The sequence below is a fragment of the Poeciliopsis prolifica genome, unplaced genomic scaffold (assembly GCF_027474105.1).
Source record: "Poeciliopsis prolifica strain line A6 unplaced genomic scaffold, Auburn_PproV2 SCAFFOLD038, whole genome shotgun sequence".
Classification (NCBI taxonomy): Eukaryota; Metazoa; Chordata; class Actinopteri; order Cyprinodontiformes; family Poeciliidae; genus Poeciliopsis; species Poeciliopsis prolifica.
Window position 1 is genome coordinate 4196150 of NW_026562413.1, and position 14921 is coordinate 4211070.

Sequence of the window (14921 nt, forward strand, 5' to 3'; positions counted from 1 at the left end):
AAAACTGGACAGATCATCAAAATAATGCTTCATGCCGCAATCAGGAAACTCAACAAAATATTAGTGTTTGAACTTTTTGTCTTTGGCCAGGCAGTTAATAATGACGAAACGTGGGAGGAGAAACAAAATCATTTCAACACTAGCACTTAAAACATGTGACCAGATTTTTCTTAAAAATAGTTAATTTATATGGATTATTTTAATCTGAAATCTTGCATTGCTTACATTTTAGTGTGACTGTAGGGTAAGTTCAGTTAAAGACATCCATTGGTGGGACAATGCAAACACAAATGTACTTCTTGCATGGATTAAATCCATTTACTGCATAGTACTTTAATACCAGAATGTTTTCATATTATTCATGTACAGAAATGACATTTAATATTAAGTCAAATATTGCTAACAAGTTGCCCTGAGTCACAAAATGACTTTTTTGTAACTTAAAAACTATACCATAATATGACATAGAAACTTTCACTGAATCAAAACAGGTCAAATCATCCATAGGCACAATAAATGGACATTTTCTCTTTGTCTTTAGCAACAACATGACTGCACTATATATAAATAAAATAATCACTGACTTTAGGAATAGGAAAAGAAAAATCTATCCAAACTGATATTTTAGATATGAGCAGACTTACTAGAGAAACAACATGGTAAATTAGATTAAAAGGAAAAGGATACCATAAATACATCGTCTCCTAACTCAAAAGATAAAGAAAAAAACCTACATACTGACAGATTATGCAACCCTTTCTTTATTTACAAACCAGTCTTAATACTTCAGAGGCCATCCAAACAACTGCCCAGTCACAGAGCAAGACAATTTTCTTTTTTTGAATCAAGAAACCAAAAGTACGTACAATATATAAAGTTTTGTGTGCAGATATTTTGCATTTTGGTCTGCATGAACAACTTTGGGCTCATAAGCAAACTGCAAGTTTGCTAACAAATCTGGAGACATAAAAAGTTAGACTGGCCTGGTGCCATGTCAGTCCTGCTGATGTATTTATATTTTGCTTCAGTATAATTTCAAATGTATTCAATGCTGCCTTTTTTTTCAATTCATAAAGCATGAAATAAATAGCTTGATCAAACAATACATCTTCTGATTTGACCTGAAATTTGCATATTTAGGGTTAGGCAAAAAGTAAATTGTTTGGCATTAATACCACAACAGCTACAAAAACATCATATCTATATCATATGAAAACAGATTTTAAAACAAAAACAAAAACGGTTGACTTTGCATATATTTTTGCCTTAAAAAGGCAAAGAGCCTTTTTTTCCATTGACTTTAAACACTAGTAATTAAGTGTTTACTTCTTGATAAGAAAACGGAAATCTTCACACGCCTCTCATTTCATTTAACTTAATATTCTGCTACCACATCTGTATTTGTGTCCTTTTAAAGTATAGCCCAACGTCCGTATAGGGATGTAATGACCCATTATTCTTTTCAGTGCAATAAAATTTTAATGTGAAATAAATTAGGTGGATCCTGATGAAAAACAGAACAATCACTCTTTGACATGCAGCAGTGACCGAGTCTGTGAGACAGGTGGTTGGGGACGAGGGCGACCTTTTAGGCCCCTCTGCGTTGGACCACTATGGTCCCGGCCACAATGTCGTAAACTGTCCTGTTGTGCTGGAAGAAGAGGAGCGTGATGAAGACAGGAAAGAGAAAAGCGATGGAGAAGTTCTTGTTCAACGCTCGCACAGTGGAGCTGCGAAATTTGTTTAAAAAAAAAAAAGTTACTTGAACCGCTCAATTTCAAATATTGAGAATATCCACATTGATGTAAAAAAAAAACTTTTTTTTTGATTACTCACGCCGACAGAGAAACATTAGATGCTGGAACCACAAAAATGCGGTTGGGTCGTACCATGGTGGACGTGTCGCATGTCACCACCCGCAGACCGAGCAGAAACTTCCCTGGAGTCGCACCTCCGGCGCCCCAAATGCAGATCGTCTGATTAAGCAACAAGACAAGGGTCAAAAAAATCTGTGTACTGTACAGCGTATCTACTTTGGGCTTCTTTTACATAAATTATAGCATCGACATATCACTAATCCCTTTGTGGCTCGGCTGAGACTTTGGGGGAGACGCATCAAGTCAGTTAGTTGTCTGCTTGTCACTTGCATTGTTGAGTTAGGCGTCTGATTTTTTTTTTTTTTTTTTTTTTTTGACCAGATCAAATTTTGATGAATAATATCATTAGCATTAATATCACTTTAGCATTAACATTAGCATTAACATTTCATTAGCATTTACACAGCATCATCGACTTGGTGAAGAGGCAAAAGTAAACGCATATAGTAAAAAACTATTTTTACTTTTAACTGGAAAAAAGTAAACACTCAAAAATAAAGCGAAAAAAATAAATGTAGATAAGGAACATAATGATACAGATCAGTGATCTTGATACTAAATTACAAATACTTCCCTAAAAAAAGAGAAAAAGAAAACATGTCCGTTCCAGCACACAAATTAGGAAAGCGATTTTATCGTGAAGCAGCACAAGAAAAGCTAAATTCAATCATACTTTTAAAGATATCATATCTTTACTGCTACTCTCAAAGGACGAACAGCGGAAATACAAAAATAATTTAAAAAAAAACTCCCAAAGCAATACTTTACAGCTCATATAATAAAAAATGCCACAATAAATAGAAAAATGTAAAGAAAAAAACTGGAATGCATTTATATGCACATAAATTCTTGAACTGAATTGCTGCTATGGTATTCTATTTCTCTTTATTTGTGTATTTATATGCAACAACAAAAACATTTAAAATTTTTTTTCAAAAAGGCCAGATGGAGTTTGAAACAAGGTCCCTAAATGTCCCAGAGGTCAGCCCCATGTGGGAAAACAAAGCCTCTGACACAGACGTCCAACTGGAGACGCAAAATGCATGACTTCATCTTCCGCAATTCTGAATGCAACATTGCATCACGGTTCTCTGTGGAACAGGATGTTTTGTTGCGAGAAATCTGCTCATGCAGAAAGGAAAGCAACTCCTCACGAATGCAGTAGAAATCACCTTCATTGTTAATCTGTGCATTGTTGTTAATTATATGGAAAAAGTGTGCACTGACAGGTGCTGAGACAGTGGTCAGCTTAATAAGGCCGCACAGCATTTTGTTTAAAAGATTCAAAGCTGAAAGGGAAAATAACATCCAAATTTTCGTGGGGTTTTGTGAAAAAAATGACTTTATAATGTGAGACCAGCAACTCTGGCATGTTGCCTAATGTGTTGCCCCCATTTTGCTTCAAATAAATGTATGTTTTGGAAACTCAGTTTGAGTTGAATTAAAAAGACGAGTTTAGTGTAAATTATATTTGAAAAACCACCACTCTGTACATCAGATACCTGTTCAAAAGCAGTAACACACATCTTCAAATATTGCTGATTCTTCTGTCTAATGCCTAAAACTAAAAAGTAATTTATTTAACTCCAAATTAAACCCAAAGTAATGCTGTGTGGTATTTAAAATCTTGTTAGAATTACAACAGCCCAAGTCAGAAAACTCTGTTTGAATTAAATAAAGTCTACTTCACCTGAATCTTGATAAACTTTTAAGAGCAGGTGACAAGAAATGTATCCCACCTCATAAACGCAGACCAACACTCTGTAAACCAAAGCGACCGCCATCATTTTCTGCAGGTCCTCGATGGACGTGTTCTCATCGATCTCCTCGATGATGAAGTGGGTGATAAACTTGGCAATATCCCTGAAAGGAGACAATACAGTTTGTTGGTGAGGGTAGTTCTTGATGTCGGACGCATTAGAAATTTGTTGGTAGATAATTCGCTAAGAGCAAACTTTGGGAATCTTTAAATTCTGCGTTTTATTTGAGGTTTTCAGATTTATTTTCCTCACTTCATTCCGAATAGATGCATGATCCATAAGACGATGGTGGCCTTCACACAGAACAGGATGAAGAAATCCACCGTCTCCGCCAGTAACCTCTGAAGAGGGGAGGGGATGGCGTACTCTCGTCCTGTACAATAAGATGTGGAGAAAAAGTGTTGGAATATTCTTCTGTACAATGTCTGATTTATCAGTACCAATTCATAATAAAAAAAAAAACCTATTGATGTTACAAATCAATGGCTTTACTCAAAACACAAAATACTTTGTAACTCATACCAGTCATAAGAAAAACAACATTAGCTAAAATCAGCATCTCATAATGTGTCAAAAGCAAAGGCAAATACAAAAGTAGATATTTTCACATTGTAAGAGTTACGACAGCAAAAATGCAGTCCCCTCCAAGCTAACTTTCACTTTTTGTACACAGAGGAGCAGCTGATCAGCTGACCTGAGAGCTACGAAGCAACAGCCCAGGGAGATAGGAGGCGGCAAGGCCATGAGGAAAAATCAATTAAACAACTTTAAAACAAGTCCTAAAACATGAGGGAAGCCAGTGGAGAAACAACTGGTTTTATTTCTGCTAACTTCCTCAAATGATAAAACTTCACAACTGCTTCCACTTTAACTCATTTGAAATGGATGACTTCTCATACCAGGACAAATAATCCATCAACATGGGGAGTTTCAGCTGGGCTACTAAAAACTATAACTTAATTTTGTTGAGCTTTAAAATTGTGACAGCCATCCAGGAGGTTGCATATTTAAGTCATTTCCGTAGCAGACAAGCACGGTTTCCATCTTACTTTTTGAGGGAGCAGGAGTTGGCGATAAATTGTGAGCTGAAACAGGCTACTGAAAGTCCGAGATGACAAGACTCGAAAGCTGACATTTACAATGTAACTGAATGGAAAGTTCAATAACTAGATGTGCAAATAATGAAGAGACAGGTCCCCCAAAAAATGTGCAAATGTAATAGAGGCGATCCTACTAAGATCTAAATAAATGCACGCCACACTTTTCAGTTTCAAGTATGAAAAACCATAAATACTGTTCCACTCACCTCATTGTTATGTATCATTTCATGATTCTAGAGCAAATACGATTAAAAAAAAAATAATGTGACGTTTGTGATGCCAAAAGCTTAAATTGCATGGATTATTTCATGATGTGGTTATTGTGTAGCTACTTTAGAGCAGCAGAAAACAACCAGTGTGGTAAACAATAGGTCCAAAGAGTCTTTGGAACAACTCTAATTATATAAGCCTGTTTCCACCTGGACCTCTTCTTAAGCCTGCTTCGCATGACACTCATGACTTATCTTGAGTCTTTAAGGGGCAACGAACATTACACCATGCTTACGGATGTTTCTGTAAAATAATATTTAATAATAATGATAACAGAACAGGCCACCACCTACCTGCCTGCGGTGGACTTCCGTTCTGGGGCCGCACATCGGTAGAGGCTGAGCGCTGCTCCGCCTGCAGACCACCGGGGTGAGAAGGAGCCGAGGACCCCGGGGGTCTGAAAGCGTACGGGTAGCCGAACCAGTTCCCGGGCTCGAACGCTTGCTGTCCGCTGGCGGGGATGGAAGAATGAGCAGCCGGTGTCTGAGCGGCAGAGCTCGGCGGAGGCAAGGGGAAGGCTGACAGAGCCGCCCAGCTCTGCCAGCTAGCATAGCCCCAGTAATACTCCCACATCCACCGCTGCAACTTTGAGCAGTACTCCGTCGTGGCGTTAGCCTGGAGCTGCTTTGTTTCCGTTTCAGAGCCGTCGCGACTGCCGCTGTCCGTCATTGTCACAAATACGTATAAGTTACTTCACAATAAATTTATTAAAGTCCTTTCCTAAGTCTTGCACCTGACAGTTGGTGCCGCTCATCCTCAGCCAGCGGTCCCTACCTCTGTTTGTAACGACGGGAAGCACCGGTGGTGGTAACTCTTGTAGATTCCTTTTACAACCGCTCTTTCGGTGTTATATCACTGAACAGCGTAATAACAACCTAAAAGGTTAGACTAATGGCAGTTTTACCACTGCATAAAAGAACCAAAGACACGATAAAGTTTCCACAAACGGGACTTCACCCCTCTCTCTAACCGTTAATGGTATGAGCCAGTTAAAGGCGCTTGCTGTAAACTTTGTCTTACGGTTCGGCGAGACCCGTTGGCTCTGAGCTCGAGAAGAGCGCTGCAGTTTTACAGCACCGCTTCAACGACTTTCAGTTAGACTAAACAAGACAAAAAGTCTATTCAAAAACTAAGTAACTGATCATAACATCGGATTTAATATTTACAATGACGTAATCAGAGAGACAAAAATATAAAGCAGTGCAAATTCTGGTATTTTAAAGACTAAAATACCGCCAAAGGCGGTGCAATAATATTTGCCTGCATTATCTTTTTTTCTCAGGTTAGGGCTCTGGCTTGCGCATCAGCCTTTTACCTTAAGTTATTATCTTAAATAAGGTATTAGCTATTTCTCTTTCTTATTAGCCATGTTTAGTACTGTATACTATCTATGTATCTATCTATGTATCTATCTATGTATCTATCTATGTATCTATCTATCTATCTATCTATCTATCTATCTATCTATCTATCTATCTATCTATCTATCTATCTATCTATCTATCTATCTATCTATCTATCTATCTATCTATCTATCTATCTATCTATCTATCTATCTATCTATCTATCTATCTATCTATCTATCTATCTATCTATCTATCTATCTATCTATCTATCTATCTATCTATCTATCTATCTATCTATCTATCTAATCCTGCATGTTTTACAATTCAGAACAACTCTGTTTTTATCAGTTTACAAAACAAGTCCCATCATTTTTATGGAGTTTCATATCACTCGTCTTTTATGAACTATCTGCAAGATGGGAAAATGCCCTGAGCTAAACTGGTTACACCACAAGAGGGCAACAGAGGACTGTTTAGCTAAATAGCACTCTTAGCTACTATAAGTGCAATGTGTCTCCTGTCTTCTCATATTTACAATCTATAACCAATTATTGTTCGTACTTTAAGCTTAGTAAAGTACGAACTAAGCCAAGTTTGCTTTTTGTCTGCCTGTATTTATAAAACAATTTTTATTCTAGTTTTTTAGAGTTAATTAGACTGGTTGGATATATGTTCACAAGCATGCTGGAATCCCAAATATGTAAAAGCAGTGACTAATCGGTCATTTGGCACACAGGTCACTGGGGTCAATTTCAAAACTGTGCAAGAGTTGACTGGCAGGGCAATATGTCTTTTTCTAACCTCCCCACTCTGTCTTTTTTTCCTTTTCCTCTCTCGAACTGGTCCCCTCTATCTCTTATCCGATTCTTTTCTTTTCTCTTCTCATGTCTCAGCCCCTCCACCTAACTACGATTAAAACAGGAGACAGGGGTGTGTTGAGGGGGCATTGCATTTGCTGACTGGGCTGGCCGCACACTTTGGGTTAGGCGTTATGTCTGCCAGTCCTACGCGATTGTGCCGACCCTCCTGAATAGGTCCAGTGATGCGGACACCAATGAGCGTTATCCCGGCCAACAGAGGCCATGCGATGACTGTGCCCAAAACTAATCAGGTCCAAATAAAAGCTGTGTCTGGCAGAAACTGACCTGCATAGAAAACCCAAAATCTGGTGGAATTGAAGCGTGTGTGTGTGTGATGAGTGTATATAAAACTATATCTGTTATAATATTATTTTTCTTTTTGATTTTTGTTGAATTAACGTAAAAGCACATAACAATAGATTGAGTCCGGCTGCTAATATCAACCTACCCCAACATTTCTTGTTTTTTTTTTTTTTGTTTGTTTGTTTGTTTGTTTTTTTTTTTCTTAAATGATTTATTATTAGCCATTGTTGGGGGAAAGTAATTTAATAGTTGCCAGAAAAATCCTTAAATCTCTTACAAAAGTCAAAAATGAACCCTTGAAAACTGATAAATTTTTGAAATAATACACAAATGTTCTTGCCAGAAATGAAGTATAAAACAACAGAAAATTACAAAATACACTGGTCTCTCTCTCTCGTCATATAAATCTCCCTTTTTGTGTGCTTGTGCTCACTGTTGAGTCTAATGAGTGCTAAAAAGTGAGGAATGCATTTACTGATGTAGAAAGGACACGTTGCTGATAAGGTTTCTGTGAAACAGGTTGCTGTGTCTGAACAGGAAGTATTCTGCTGACGGAACAAGGTCACTGAATAAGAAAAAAATTGCTTTAGGCGTGAAGAAATCCAAGTCAATAATACTCTCAATATAACTAAAAATCTCCAAAGACATATGCAGCATAATAGCCATATGTGTGTGTCTTTAAAGAAGACTCAGAGATAAGGGAGGAAAGTCTTTGCCTATGTACAGATTATTTCTCTTTTTTTATTTTTTTTGTCACACTTGGTGAATCTTCTTTCTGAGGTACATCTTCCAAAGAGATCTTCTTTTGATTCGTCCACACATTTCCCCAAAAGACTTGGGAAAATGTGAAAAAGTCCTTTGTGGTCATTTTGGCCAGTAGATTTTATGTCGGACTCTTCCCAGTTTCTTTCTCACTGTTGACTCCTGAACACTGTTGACTCCTAAAACAGTGGGCCTGCAGTGTGTTAAATGTTGTTCGACGTTCCTTTGTGACCTCTTGGATGAGTTGATGATACATTCTTGGAATATGTGACAGGCTGGCCTCTCCTGGGAAGGTTTCTCACTCTCCGATGTTTTCTCCATTTGAGCATCAGGAATCTCATTCTGCGTCACTGGAATCCCAGAAGCCTCAGAAATGGCTTCGTAACCCTGTCCACATTGATATTTCGGTGGGTCTGTTTCGTACTTGTTGATTTTTTCAAGTGGGTGGAATGACGTACTGCTTTTTAAAATCTTTTGACCCACTTAGTGTAGTCTGACTGGTTCTATATATGTGATTTTTTGATTTCTGATTAGATGTAGCAAGTGTAATTGAATTCAGCTTCCAGAAAAGTTTACATTTTCAATTATGGGGATAAGATTTTTTTTTTTACTTTATGTTTATTGAAATTTTTAGATTAAATTAAAAAAGGAAATCCAAACAATATTTAGAAATTATAAGAGACAAAAAATACAAGATTTTTACATAGGGCGGGGTTGGCTCCTTTAAGAAGATCACAATTCAAAAATATGTATATACTTTTTACCATGAGAGCTCTGAGAGTAAAAATAATCACTGTTTCTGTTTGTTGCAGCAAATATTCTACTTGAAAGCTCAATAGAAAGCAGAACATCCCTTTTTGTCAAAACCGATTTGCTCTCAAAGCTCGACAAGTGAATCACGGTTTGTCAGAAACAGATTAAAAGCCTGCCAAACATCCGAGAGGAACAGGCCCTTCGCTTCCTGCAGAGTTTTCATACAGCCACGCTGCCTAATTTGTGAGCTGTCCACTACTTAAAATGTTATTCCACACAAAGGTTAAAGCGTGCTGATGCAGCCTACTCAGAATGTGTGCAGTGGGTCGCAGGTTAAAGAAACGAACATAACAGCCATCGGACGTCCAGAAAACTTGGGAGAGCTCACATCCTGTCTTGTGAGCGGGTGGAGGAGGGGAGAAGTCACATGATTCATGTGTGGCTCGCCGGTCACGCTCCATGAGGGGGCCTCGTGTTTTGCGTAGTTTGAGACTGCTCTTGCAGTTTGAAATGGGATTACCCTCTTTAATTCACTGCTGTCATGCAGAGATCAAAGAGCCTCTCATTCTCTCACAGTTGTCCTTTACTGTAGTTTAAAGTGTCGCTGAATTGTTAAAACAGTGTTAATATAAGTAAGATTTTGTACTAAAAGATGAAAGTTGTGTGCTAAAGGGAAGAAACGCCTTTGCTTGCTGAGGCAGCAAAGGGAAGTCTGTGCTTCTCTCAGCCTAAAGTATCCCTGATTGGTCTTATATATGTAACTCCGAGAGCCAATTAACTGAATGATTTCTGCCTCCCTGAGCTTTGACAGGAACACCCAAGGGGACAAATGAGAGCACTGCTGCTTGTTGGCAAGCTTTTGATCCAAGCAAAGGTTTTTTTTTTCTTTTTAAACACACCCCATCCTTACCTAATTCTCTGCATTTCCTTGACCTTTAAAGCCACTGCACCTCTCCCTGCTGTTAGCACATTTAGGTAAGGATGTTTGCTGGTGTAACAGTGACCAACCCTCCTCTTCCTGTCCGTGTGCCCTGTTTGCTTCACCCCATCTTAGCTGTGTTTCAAAAGCAACTTCGCAATCTCACCTTCACTTCAGCTATCGTCCCTTTCATCATCCCTTTAACAGGCAGCTTCCTGTCGCTGCCTGTTAAATCCTCCTTTTTAACTCTGTGTTTTGTATTTCACGCCGATTAAATCGTGAAGTCCAACTGAAGGGGCGGGGGGGGGGAAAAAGCTGATCTGCACAAGGTGCTGGTTTTTGTCGGTGCGCAGCTGTGCATGCACTGGAAGGAAGGCAGCGTGATTCTGTCACGCTGAGATTCACACTGACGTTATCTCAAACAGCTGTGAACCCAAAGGCCTCTGGATGCGACTCAGATATCAGAAACAAGCTCTGGTTTCTTTGTGTGCTTTTAAACGGAGCTCCTCAGACAAGTGGTGGACGATTGAGAACCAGCGTCTCATCAGGGAGTCCACCTGACACAACTTAGAACAGGTTAGATTAAAGAGCAAGATCTCACCGGTCATGACAACTGAGACTTCAAAACGCTTCTTACAGTAAATGCAAACCTAACGCAGTACGGTGAAAATGTATTTGTCCTTTGACAAGTTTTTAGCTTCTTTTTTTGTACTAAAAGAAGATTTAATCCTTTAAATATGGGTGTGAGGGTATTATGCGTAATCAACTTTTAGAGCTTTATATTAAGGTATAATGTAATTGCCTCATTAAAAAACCTTCCAGGAGAGTTGTTTTGACTCATTCATGCATATTTTAGGAATCCTCACCTACCACTTCTCCAAATCTTCACCTTGGAACTTCACTCAAGTAAAAGTGAAAAGAACATCCTTTGTTATTTGACTCTTGTCTTAGGTTAGTCACAGTCTGATGCTACGAGTTTAATCTTTTCTTTATGCTTGTGCTCAGTTTCTTATATATATATATATATATATATATATAAAACTTCTCTGCAATTCACAACCAATAGTTTTTGGTAGATTTTCAATTAAACTTAGCCCCCCTCTCCCAGATTTCAACAAATCTGTGTTGAAATCTGTTGTTGTTTTGTGATGATTATGTTCTAAATAGAAGGAGGGGCCCAACATTAAACTGTCCTTGAGGCCTCATGTAGTCTTTGGCCAGCCCTGAAAATACTCACTGATTTCAACTATTCATCTTGAGCCTAAGCGTAAATGAAAACAGTATCTAATAGAAGGGGGATTTTTCCATTTTATTTTGTGTAAAAATATATTATGTTACCACATAAGCTGTAAAAAGAAACAAAAGTTTAATGTTTTCTGAACAAGATTCTTGAAGTTTATTCACTCTTCCCAGAAGGTTGAAGAAAACCTTGCTGTTTGGGTTTTGACTGTTGAGAGTCCCGTCTACATGCAGCTTGGAGAAAGGTCAGCCTGTGACTAATGGCTTCCGTTTCCCTCCCTGCTATCGGAGGCCGAGGTTATCTCTCCGGTGCATTGTCGGGAAGTGTCTGCTGCCTTCAGCACGTCGCAAAACGTCCATCAAGCCAACTTTCCTGATGGCCCATTGTTGTTTATTTTTTAATTGAAGTTTCCTTAAAACGTACAAACCCTGAGTCCTTTGTCCAAGTAAAAGCAGTTACTGGGTGGTGTATACAGATGACCAGAGTACAGATTGTCAGAGGTCTACACAACTCTTATAAAAATTTGTCTTTCGATGTTAGTTATATAACAAGTTTTACTTTTAGTTCAAGAATATATATGTGTGTGTGTGTGTGTGATGGAGGGGAGGGGGTGTTAGTTTGCAAATTGAAAATTTCAAACTAAAAGAGACAATTTGACCGAAATGTAGTCTGTAATAATATTATCTCTATTGGGAAACTATCACAACTTGTAAACACCACTGTAGAAGTTGAATTTGTTTAGTTGTCATTTGCAGATGTTTTGCACACTTTCCCTCGCAAAAAAATACTTTTAGGTTCAATGAGATTCTTACTCGGGGCAAAGCAAAGGAGAACATCTTACATACTACCACATGGTGGTGGTAGTGGCATGATCTGGGCTGCTTTGCTGCTTCAGAAACTAAGAGACTTGAACATCAAGTCTGCTTTCAAATTCAGCAGAAAATACTGAAGGAAAATTCATGGTCATCAGTTTGTGACCTTACGAGCTGCAGTTCAGCAGGACGATGATTCAAAGCATAGCAGAAAATCTACCCTCGGGTTAAAAAAACGGTTTTGGATTGGCTAATCATACTCAAAAACGTTCCAGTATGGTTGAATTAAAACAGAAGAAACATGATGTTAAAGAACTCTCATTTTCTATATGTCTGCCTGCCTGTTTTGAAATGTGGTAATCTGCTTGTATTTGCATATTTTATCCACCATTTTTGAAAACATACCCAAACAAAAAAAACTATTCTTGAGAAAAAGAATAGTTTATTTGTGCAGAAATAATGTTTTCGACAGAGTATTTTCTAATGTCCCCCAACATTTCCTGCAGCAAAAGGACTTGTTTTTGAGAAAATATATATTTATATGTGAGCCATAAGAACCTGGCAGACAAAAATCCTGGTCTGGCCTTTTGAGTATCAAAACCTCTCAGCTCCTTACCACCTGCAGCGGAAGGTCAGCATGTCTGTGTTTGTCTGTGACTGCATACTTAAGGCACAGACACCACAACAACATCTTTGTTCTGCGCTGCGCCATCCTGTGAAAGTCTTAAAAATCTCACTGGTTTGTTTCCACCAAGATAGGACGGCAGACAGTTTGCTTTACTGTGTGGTGAAACAGGGTAAACCTTGGCTGTGGTGTCTGCTGTCACATTTGAATGTAGCGGTTGTGGCTCTTCTTTGGGTTATCCAACATAGTCAAGAACCCAGGAAGCTGATATCATTCCTATCAACAAAATTTTGATGCTAAGGCATGGTATTTTTATTTATTATATTGTATTATTTTTGTTTTTGCAACAACCTGTTTGAAAGAAGCAAATATTTGCTTTAGAACTAAAGCAAACACGCTGTTGGCCAAGTGAACTGCACTCATTTGTTATTTTTTTTCTTGAAACAAGATTTGTTGAAACTCAACATCCTGTGGTTGTAAAATAAACCGTTCTACATGCGGTGCAGAGTTTCTTTTATTGTTTAGTTTTTGGTTGTTGCGTTTTTTTTGTTTGTTTTTTTTTTCAGATTTACACCAGTGAATCGAAAAAAAGTCTGAGATAAACATCAATCAGACGCTTTTTACAATGTTAACTCCAATCAACTTTGACATCAGGCACAGACAAAAACACCTTTAAAAAATTGGTTTTCTCTGTTTTCTTTCTTTTATTACCAGTCCTTTAATAATAAAGATCACATCAAATACAATTATTGCACTTTGTTTTGCCATTCAACTCAACAGTATTACATTTCTTATGTTATAAATTTGTCCTTACTGTAGACGCTCTTATTCTTATATTTCTGTTTTCTTATTTTTTTTCTTTTATTTTATTTTTTTTTTTACCTCAGTTTGACTATCCATGCTTCCATTTACCTGTAAATTGCTGCTGGAACACCCAAATTTCCCCACTGTGAGACAATAAAGGTCATTTGTATTTCTGCTGCACATGGTTTCTGTTAATAGAGAGGCGGGGGGAGAGAATATATCAAATATTATGACACCTAAAGGCAAATTTTTTTTAACCTCATTTACCTTACGTATTTATTTCTTTAGCCAATTCTGGGGGCAACATCTACCAAAGACAAAAGTTCAATCAGGTGCTCATGTTTGTCCATGCAGAGTTTCATTTGTTCTGCTCACAGGGGAATACCATTGTGTAGAAGCTTGCTCACATGGTCTCACTTTAAAGATTTTCCACCCTCCTTCCTGCAGGCTTTACAATCACATACAGGGGCCTCATTCTACACCAAACTTTGACAGGAACTCCTGCAGGGATGACTGGAAAAACAGCCAATCTTTGTGGTGCTCTCTAAAGCAAAATAAAAGCTCTTCCTCATTTGCCCTACAGAATCCTTTGGATGTAATATTTTAGGCTGACTCTGTTTGCTGCCTTCTTTGGACAACTGCCATAACAACATTTGTTAGATTATCATTTTAAACCTAAACAAAGAGTCGCTGTAGCAGCCTGAGGACCACAACACTTTCTGAAGTTCATGCAAAATCTCTGCTTTATTTTGCTATATCGCAAACTTTGCAGGTAACAAATAATCTTTTATAACAAACAAAGTCAATTTCCAAGCATTCTGTTAAGAATAAGGATGTGGCTGAAGTGTAAGATAGAAATGAATGCAATTACCTGATGAAAAAGTGCAAATGCACACAGAACATGCAAACAATTTAAAAATGACTAACAATTTCTTTTTGCTTTCAGACAATAGCACAAGTCATCACACCACCACACCTGACAAGTCATTCAATGTATCTGCCTTTGTCTGAAATTAATAAAGGACACATCAAATAAACTCAAATCAAACAACAGCCTCAAATATCCTTGCATGTCGTTTATTTTTCATTCATTTAGTTCATTGTATATAATCAGAGCCACAGAGGTTCCAAACAAAACACATCAGTGTTTCAAGTTGGTAGAAGGTCGGAAATAAAGCACAAGGGCACACAACATGTCATTCTAGGAATAGACCGATAAATCCAGCTGGGCTTCTCATCCTGGAGCACTTTCATTCCTCTTTTTCAAAGGTCCTCACTGCCACGACATTTCCCATTCTGGATCTCTGTGTGCAAAAAGATGGAATGACTTTAGAGGTCACATGATACAAACTTTCTTAAAACTCTAGCAAAAGTCATCTTTGAGCACTGTTGTATATATATAATAATATACATAATAATAATTTCTCCAGTATTTTGGTCCATTTTAATGCATCAAGATGTACGTATATCTTTTAAAATACAAAATGCAC

General features: G+C 37.9%; 1 protein-coding gene across 3 annotated transcripts; it reads right to left on the reverse strand.

Annotated features, from left to right (window-relative positions):
* Nucleotides 1-296: 296 nt before the first annotated feature.
* Nucleotides 297-6064, reverse strand: fam8a1a (family with sequence similarity 8 member A1a). 3 transcript variants are annotated; one of them, XM_055054127.1, is made up of 6 exons: nucleotides 5782-6062; nucleotides 5301-5665; nucleotides 3890-4010; nucleotides 3617-3740; nucleotides 1837-1976; nucleotides 297-1730 (listed from the first exon to the last, which is right to left on the reverse strand). In XM_055054127.1, the coding sequence occupies exons 2-6, from the start codon at nucleotides 5578-5580 to the stop codon at nucleotides 1589-1591; spliced, it is 807 nt and encodes a 268-aa protein (XP_054910102.1). In that variant the 5' UTR covers nucleotides 5581-5665; nucleotides 5782-6062; the 3' UTR covers nucleotides 297-1588. The 3 variants fall into 3 exon arrangements, with proteins under 3 accessions (XP_054910102.1, XP_054910103.1, XP_054910101.1); XM_055054128.1 differs by having other exon boundaries at nucleotides 297-1651; nucleotides 1890-1976; nucleotides 5301-6064; XM_055054126.1 differs by having other exon boundaries at nucleotides 5301-6062.
* Between the last annotated feature and the right edge of the window lie 8857 nt (nucleotides 6065-14921).

Bases quoted from the DNA above. Each gene is read 5' to 3' on its own strand.
- fam8a1a (XM_055054126.1), bottom strand. From the start codon at position 5,676: ATGACGGACAGCGGCAGTCGCGACGGCTCTGAAACGGAAACAAAGCAG. The intron at 4,011-5,300 runs GTAGGTGGTGGC...CTTATTGTACAG, and splicing joins CGGAAGTCCACCGCAGGCAG to GACGAGAGTACGCCATCCCC. The intron at 1,977-3,616 runs GTGGGATACATT...TTGCTTAATCAG, and splicing joins TGTTGGTCTGCGTTTATGAG to ACGATCTGCATTTGGGGCGC.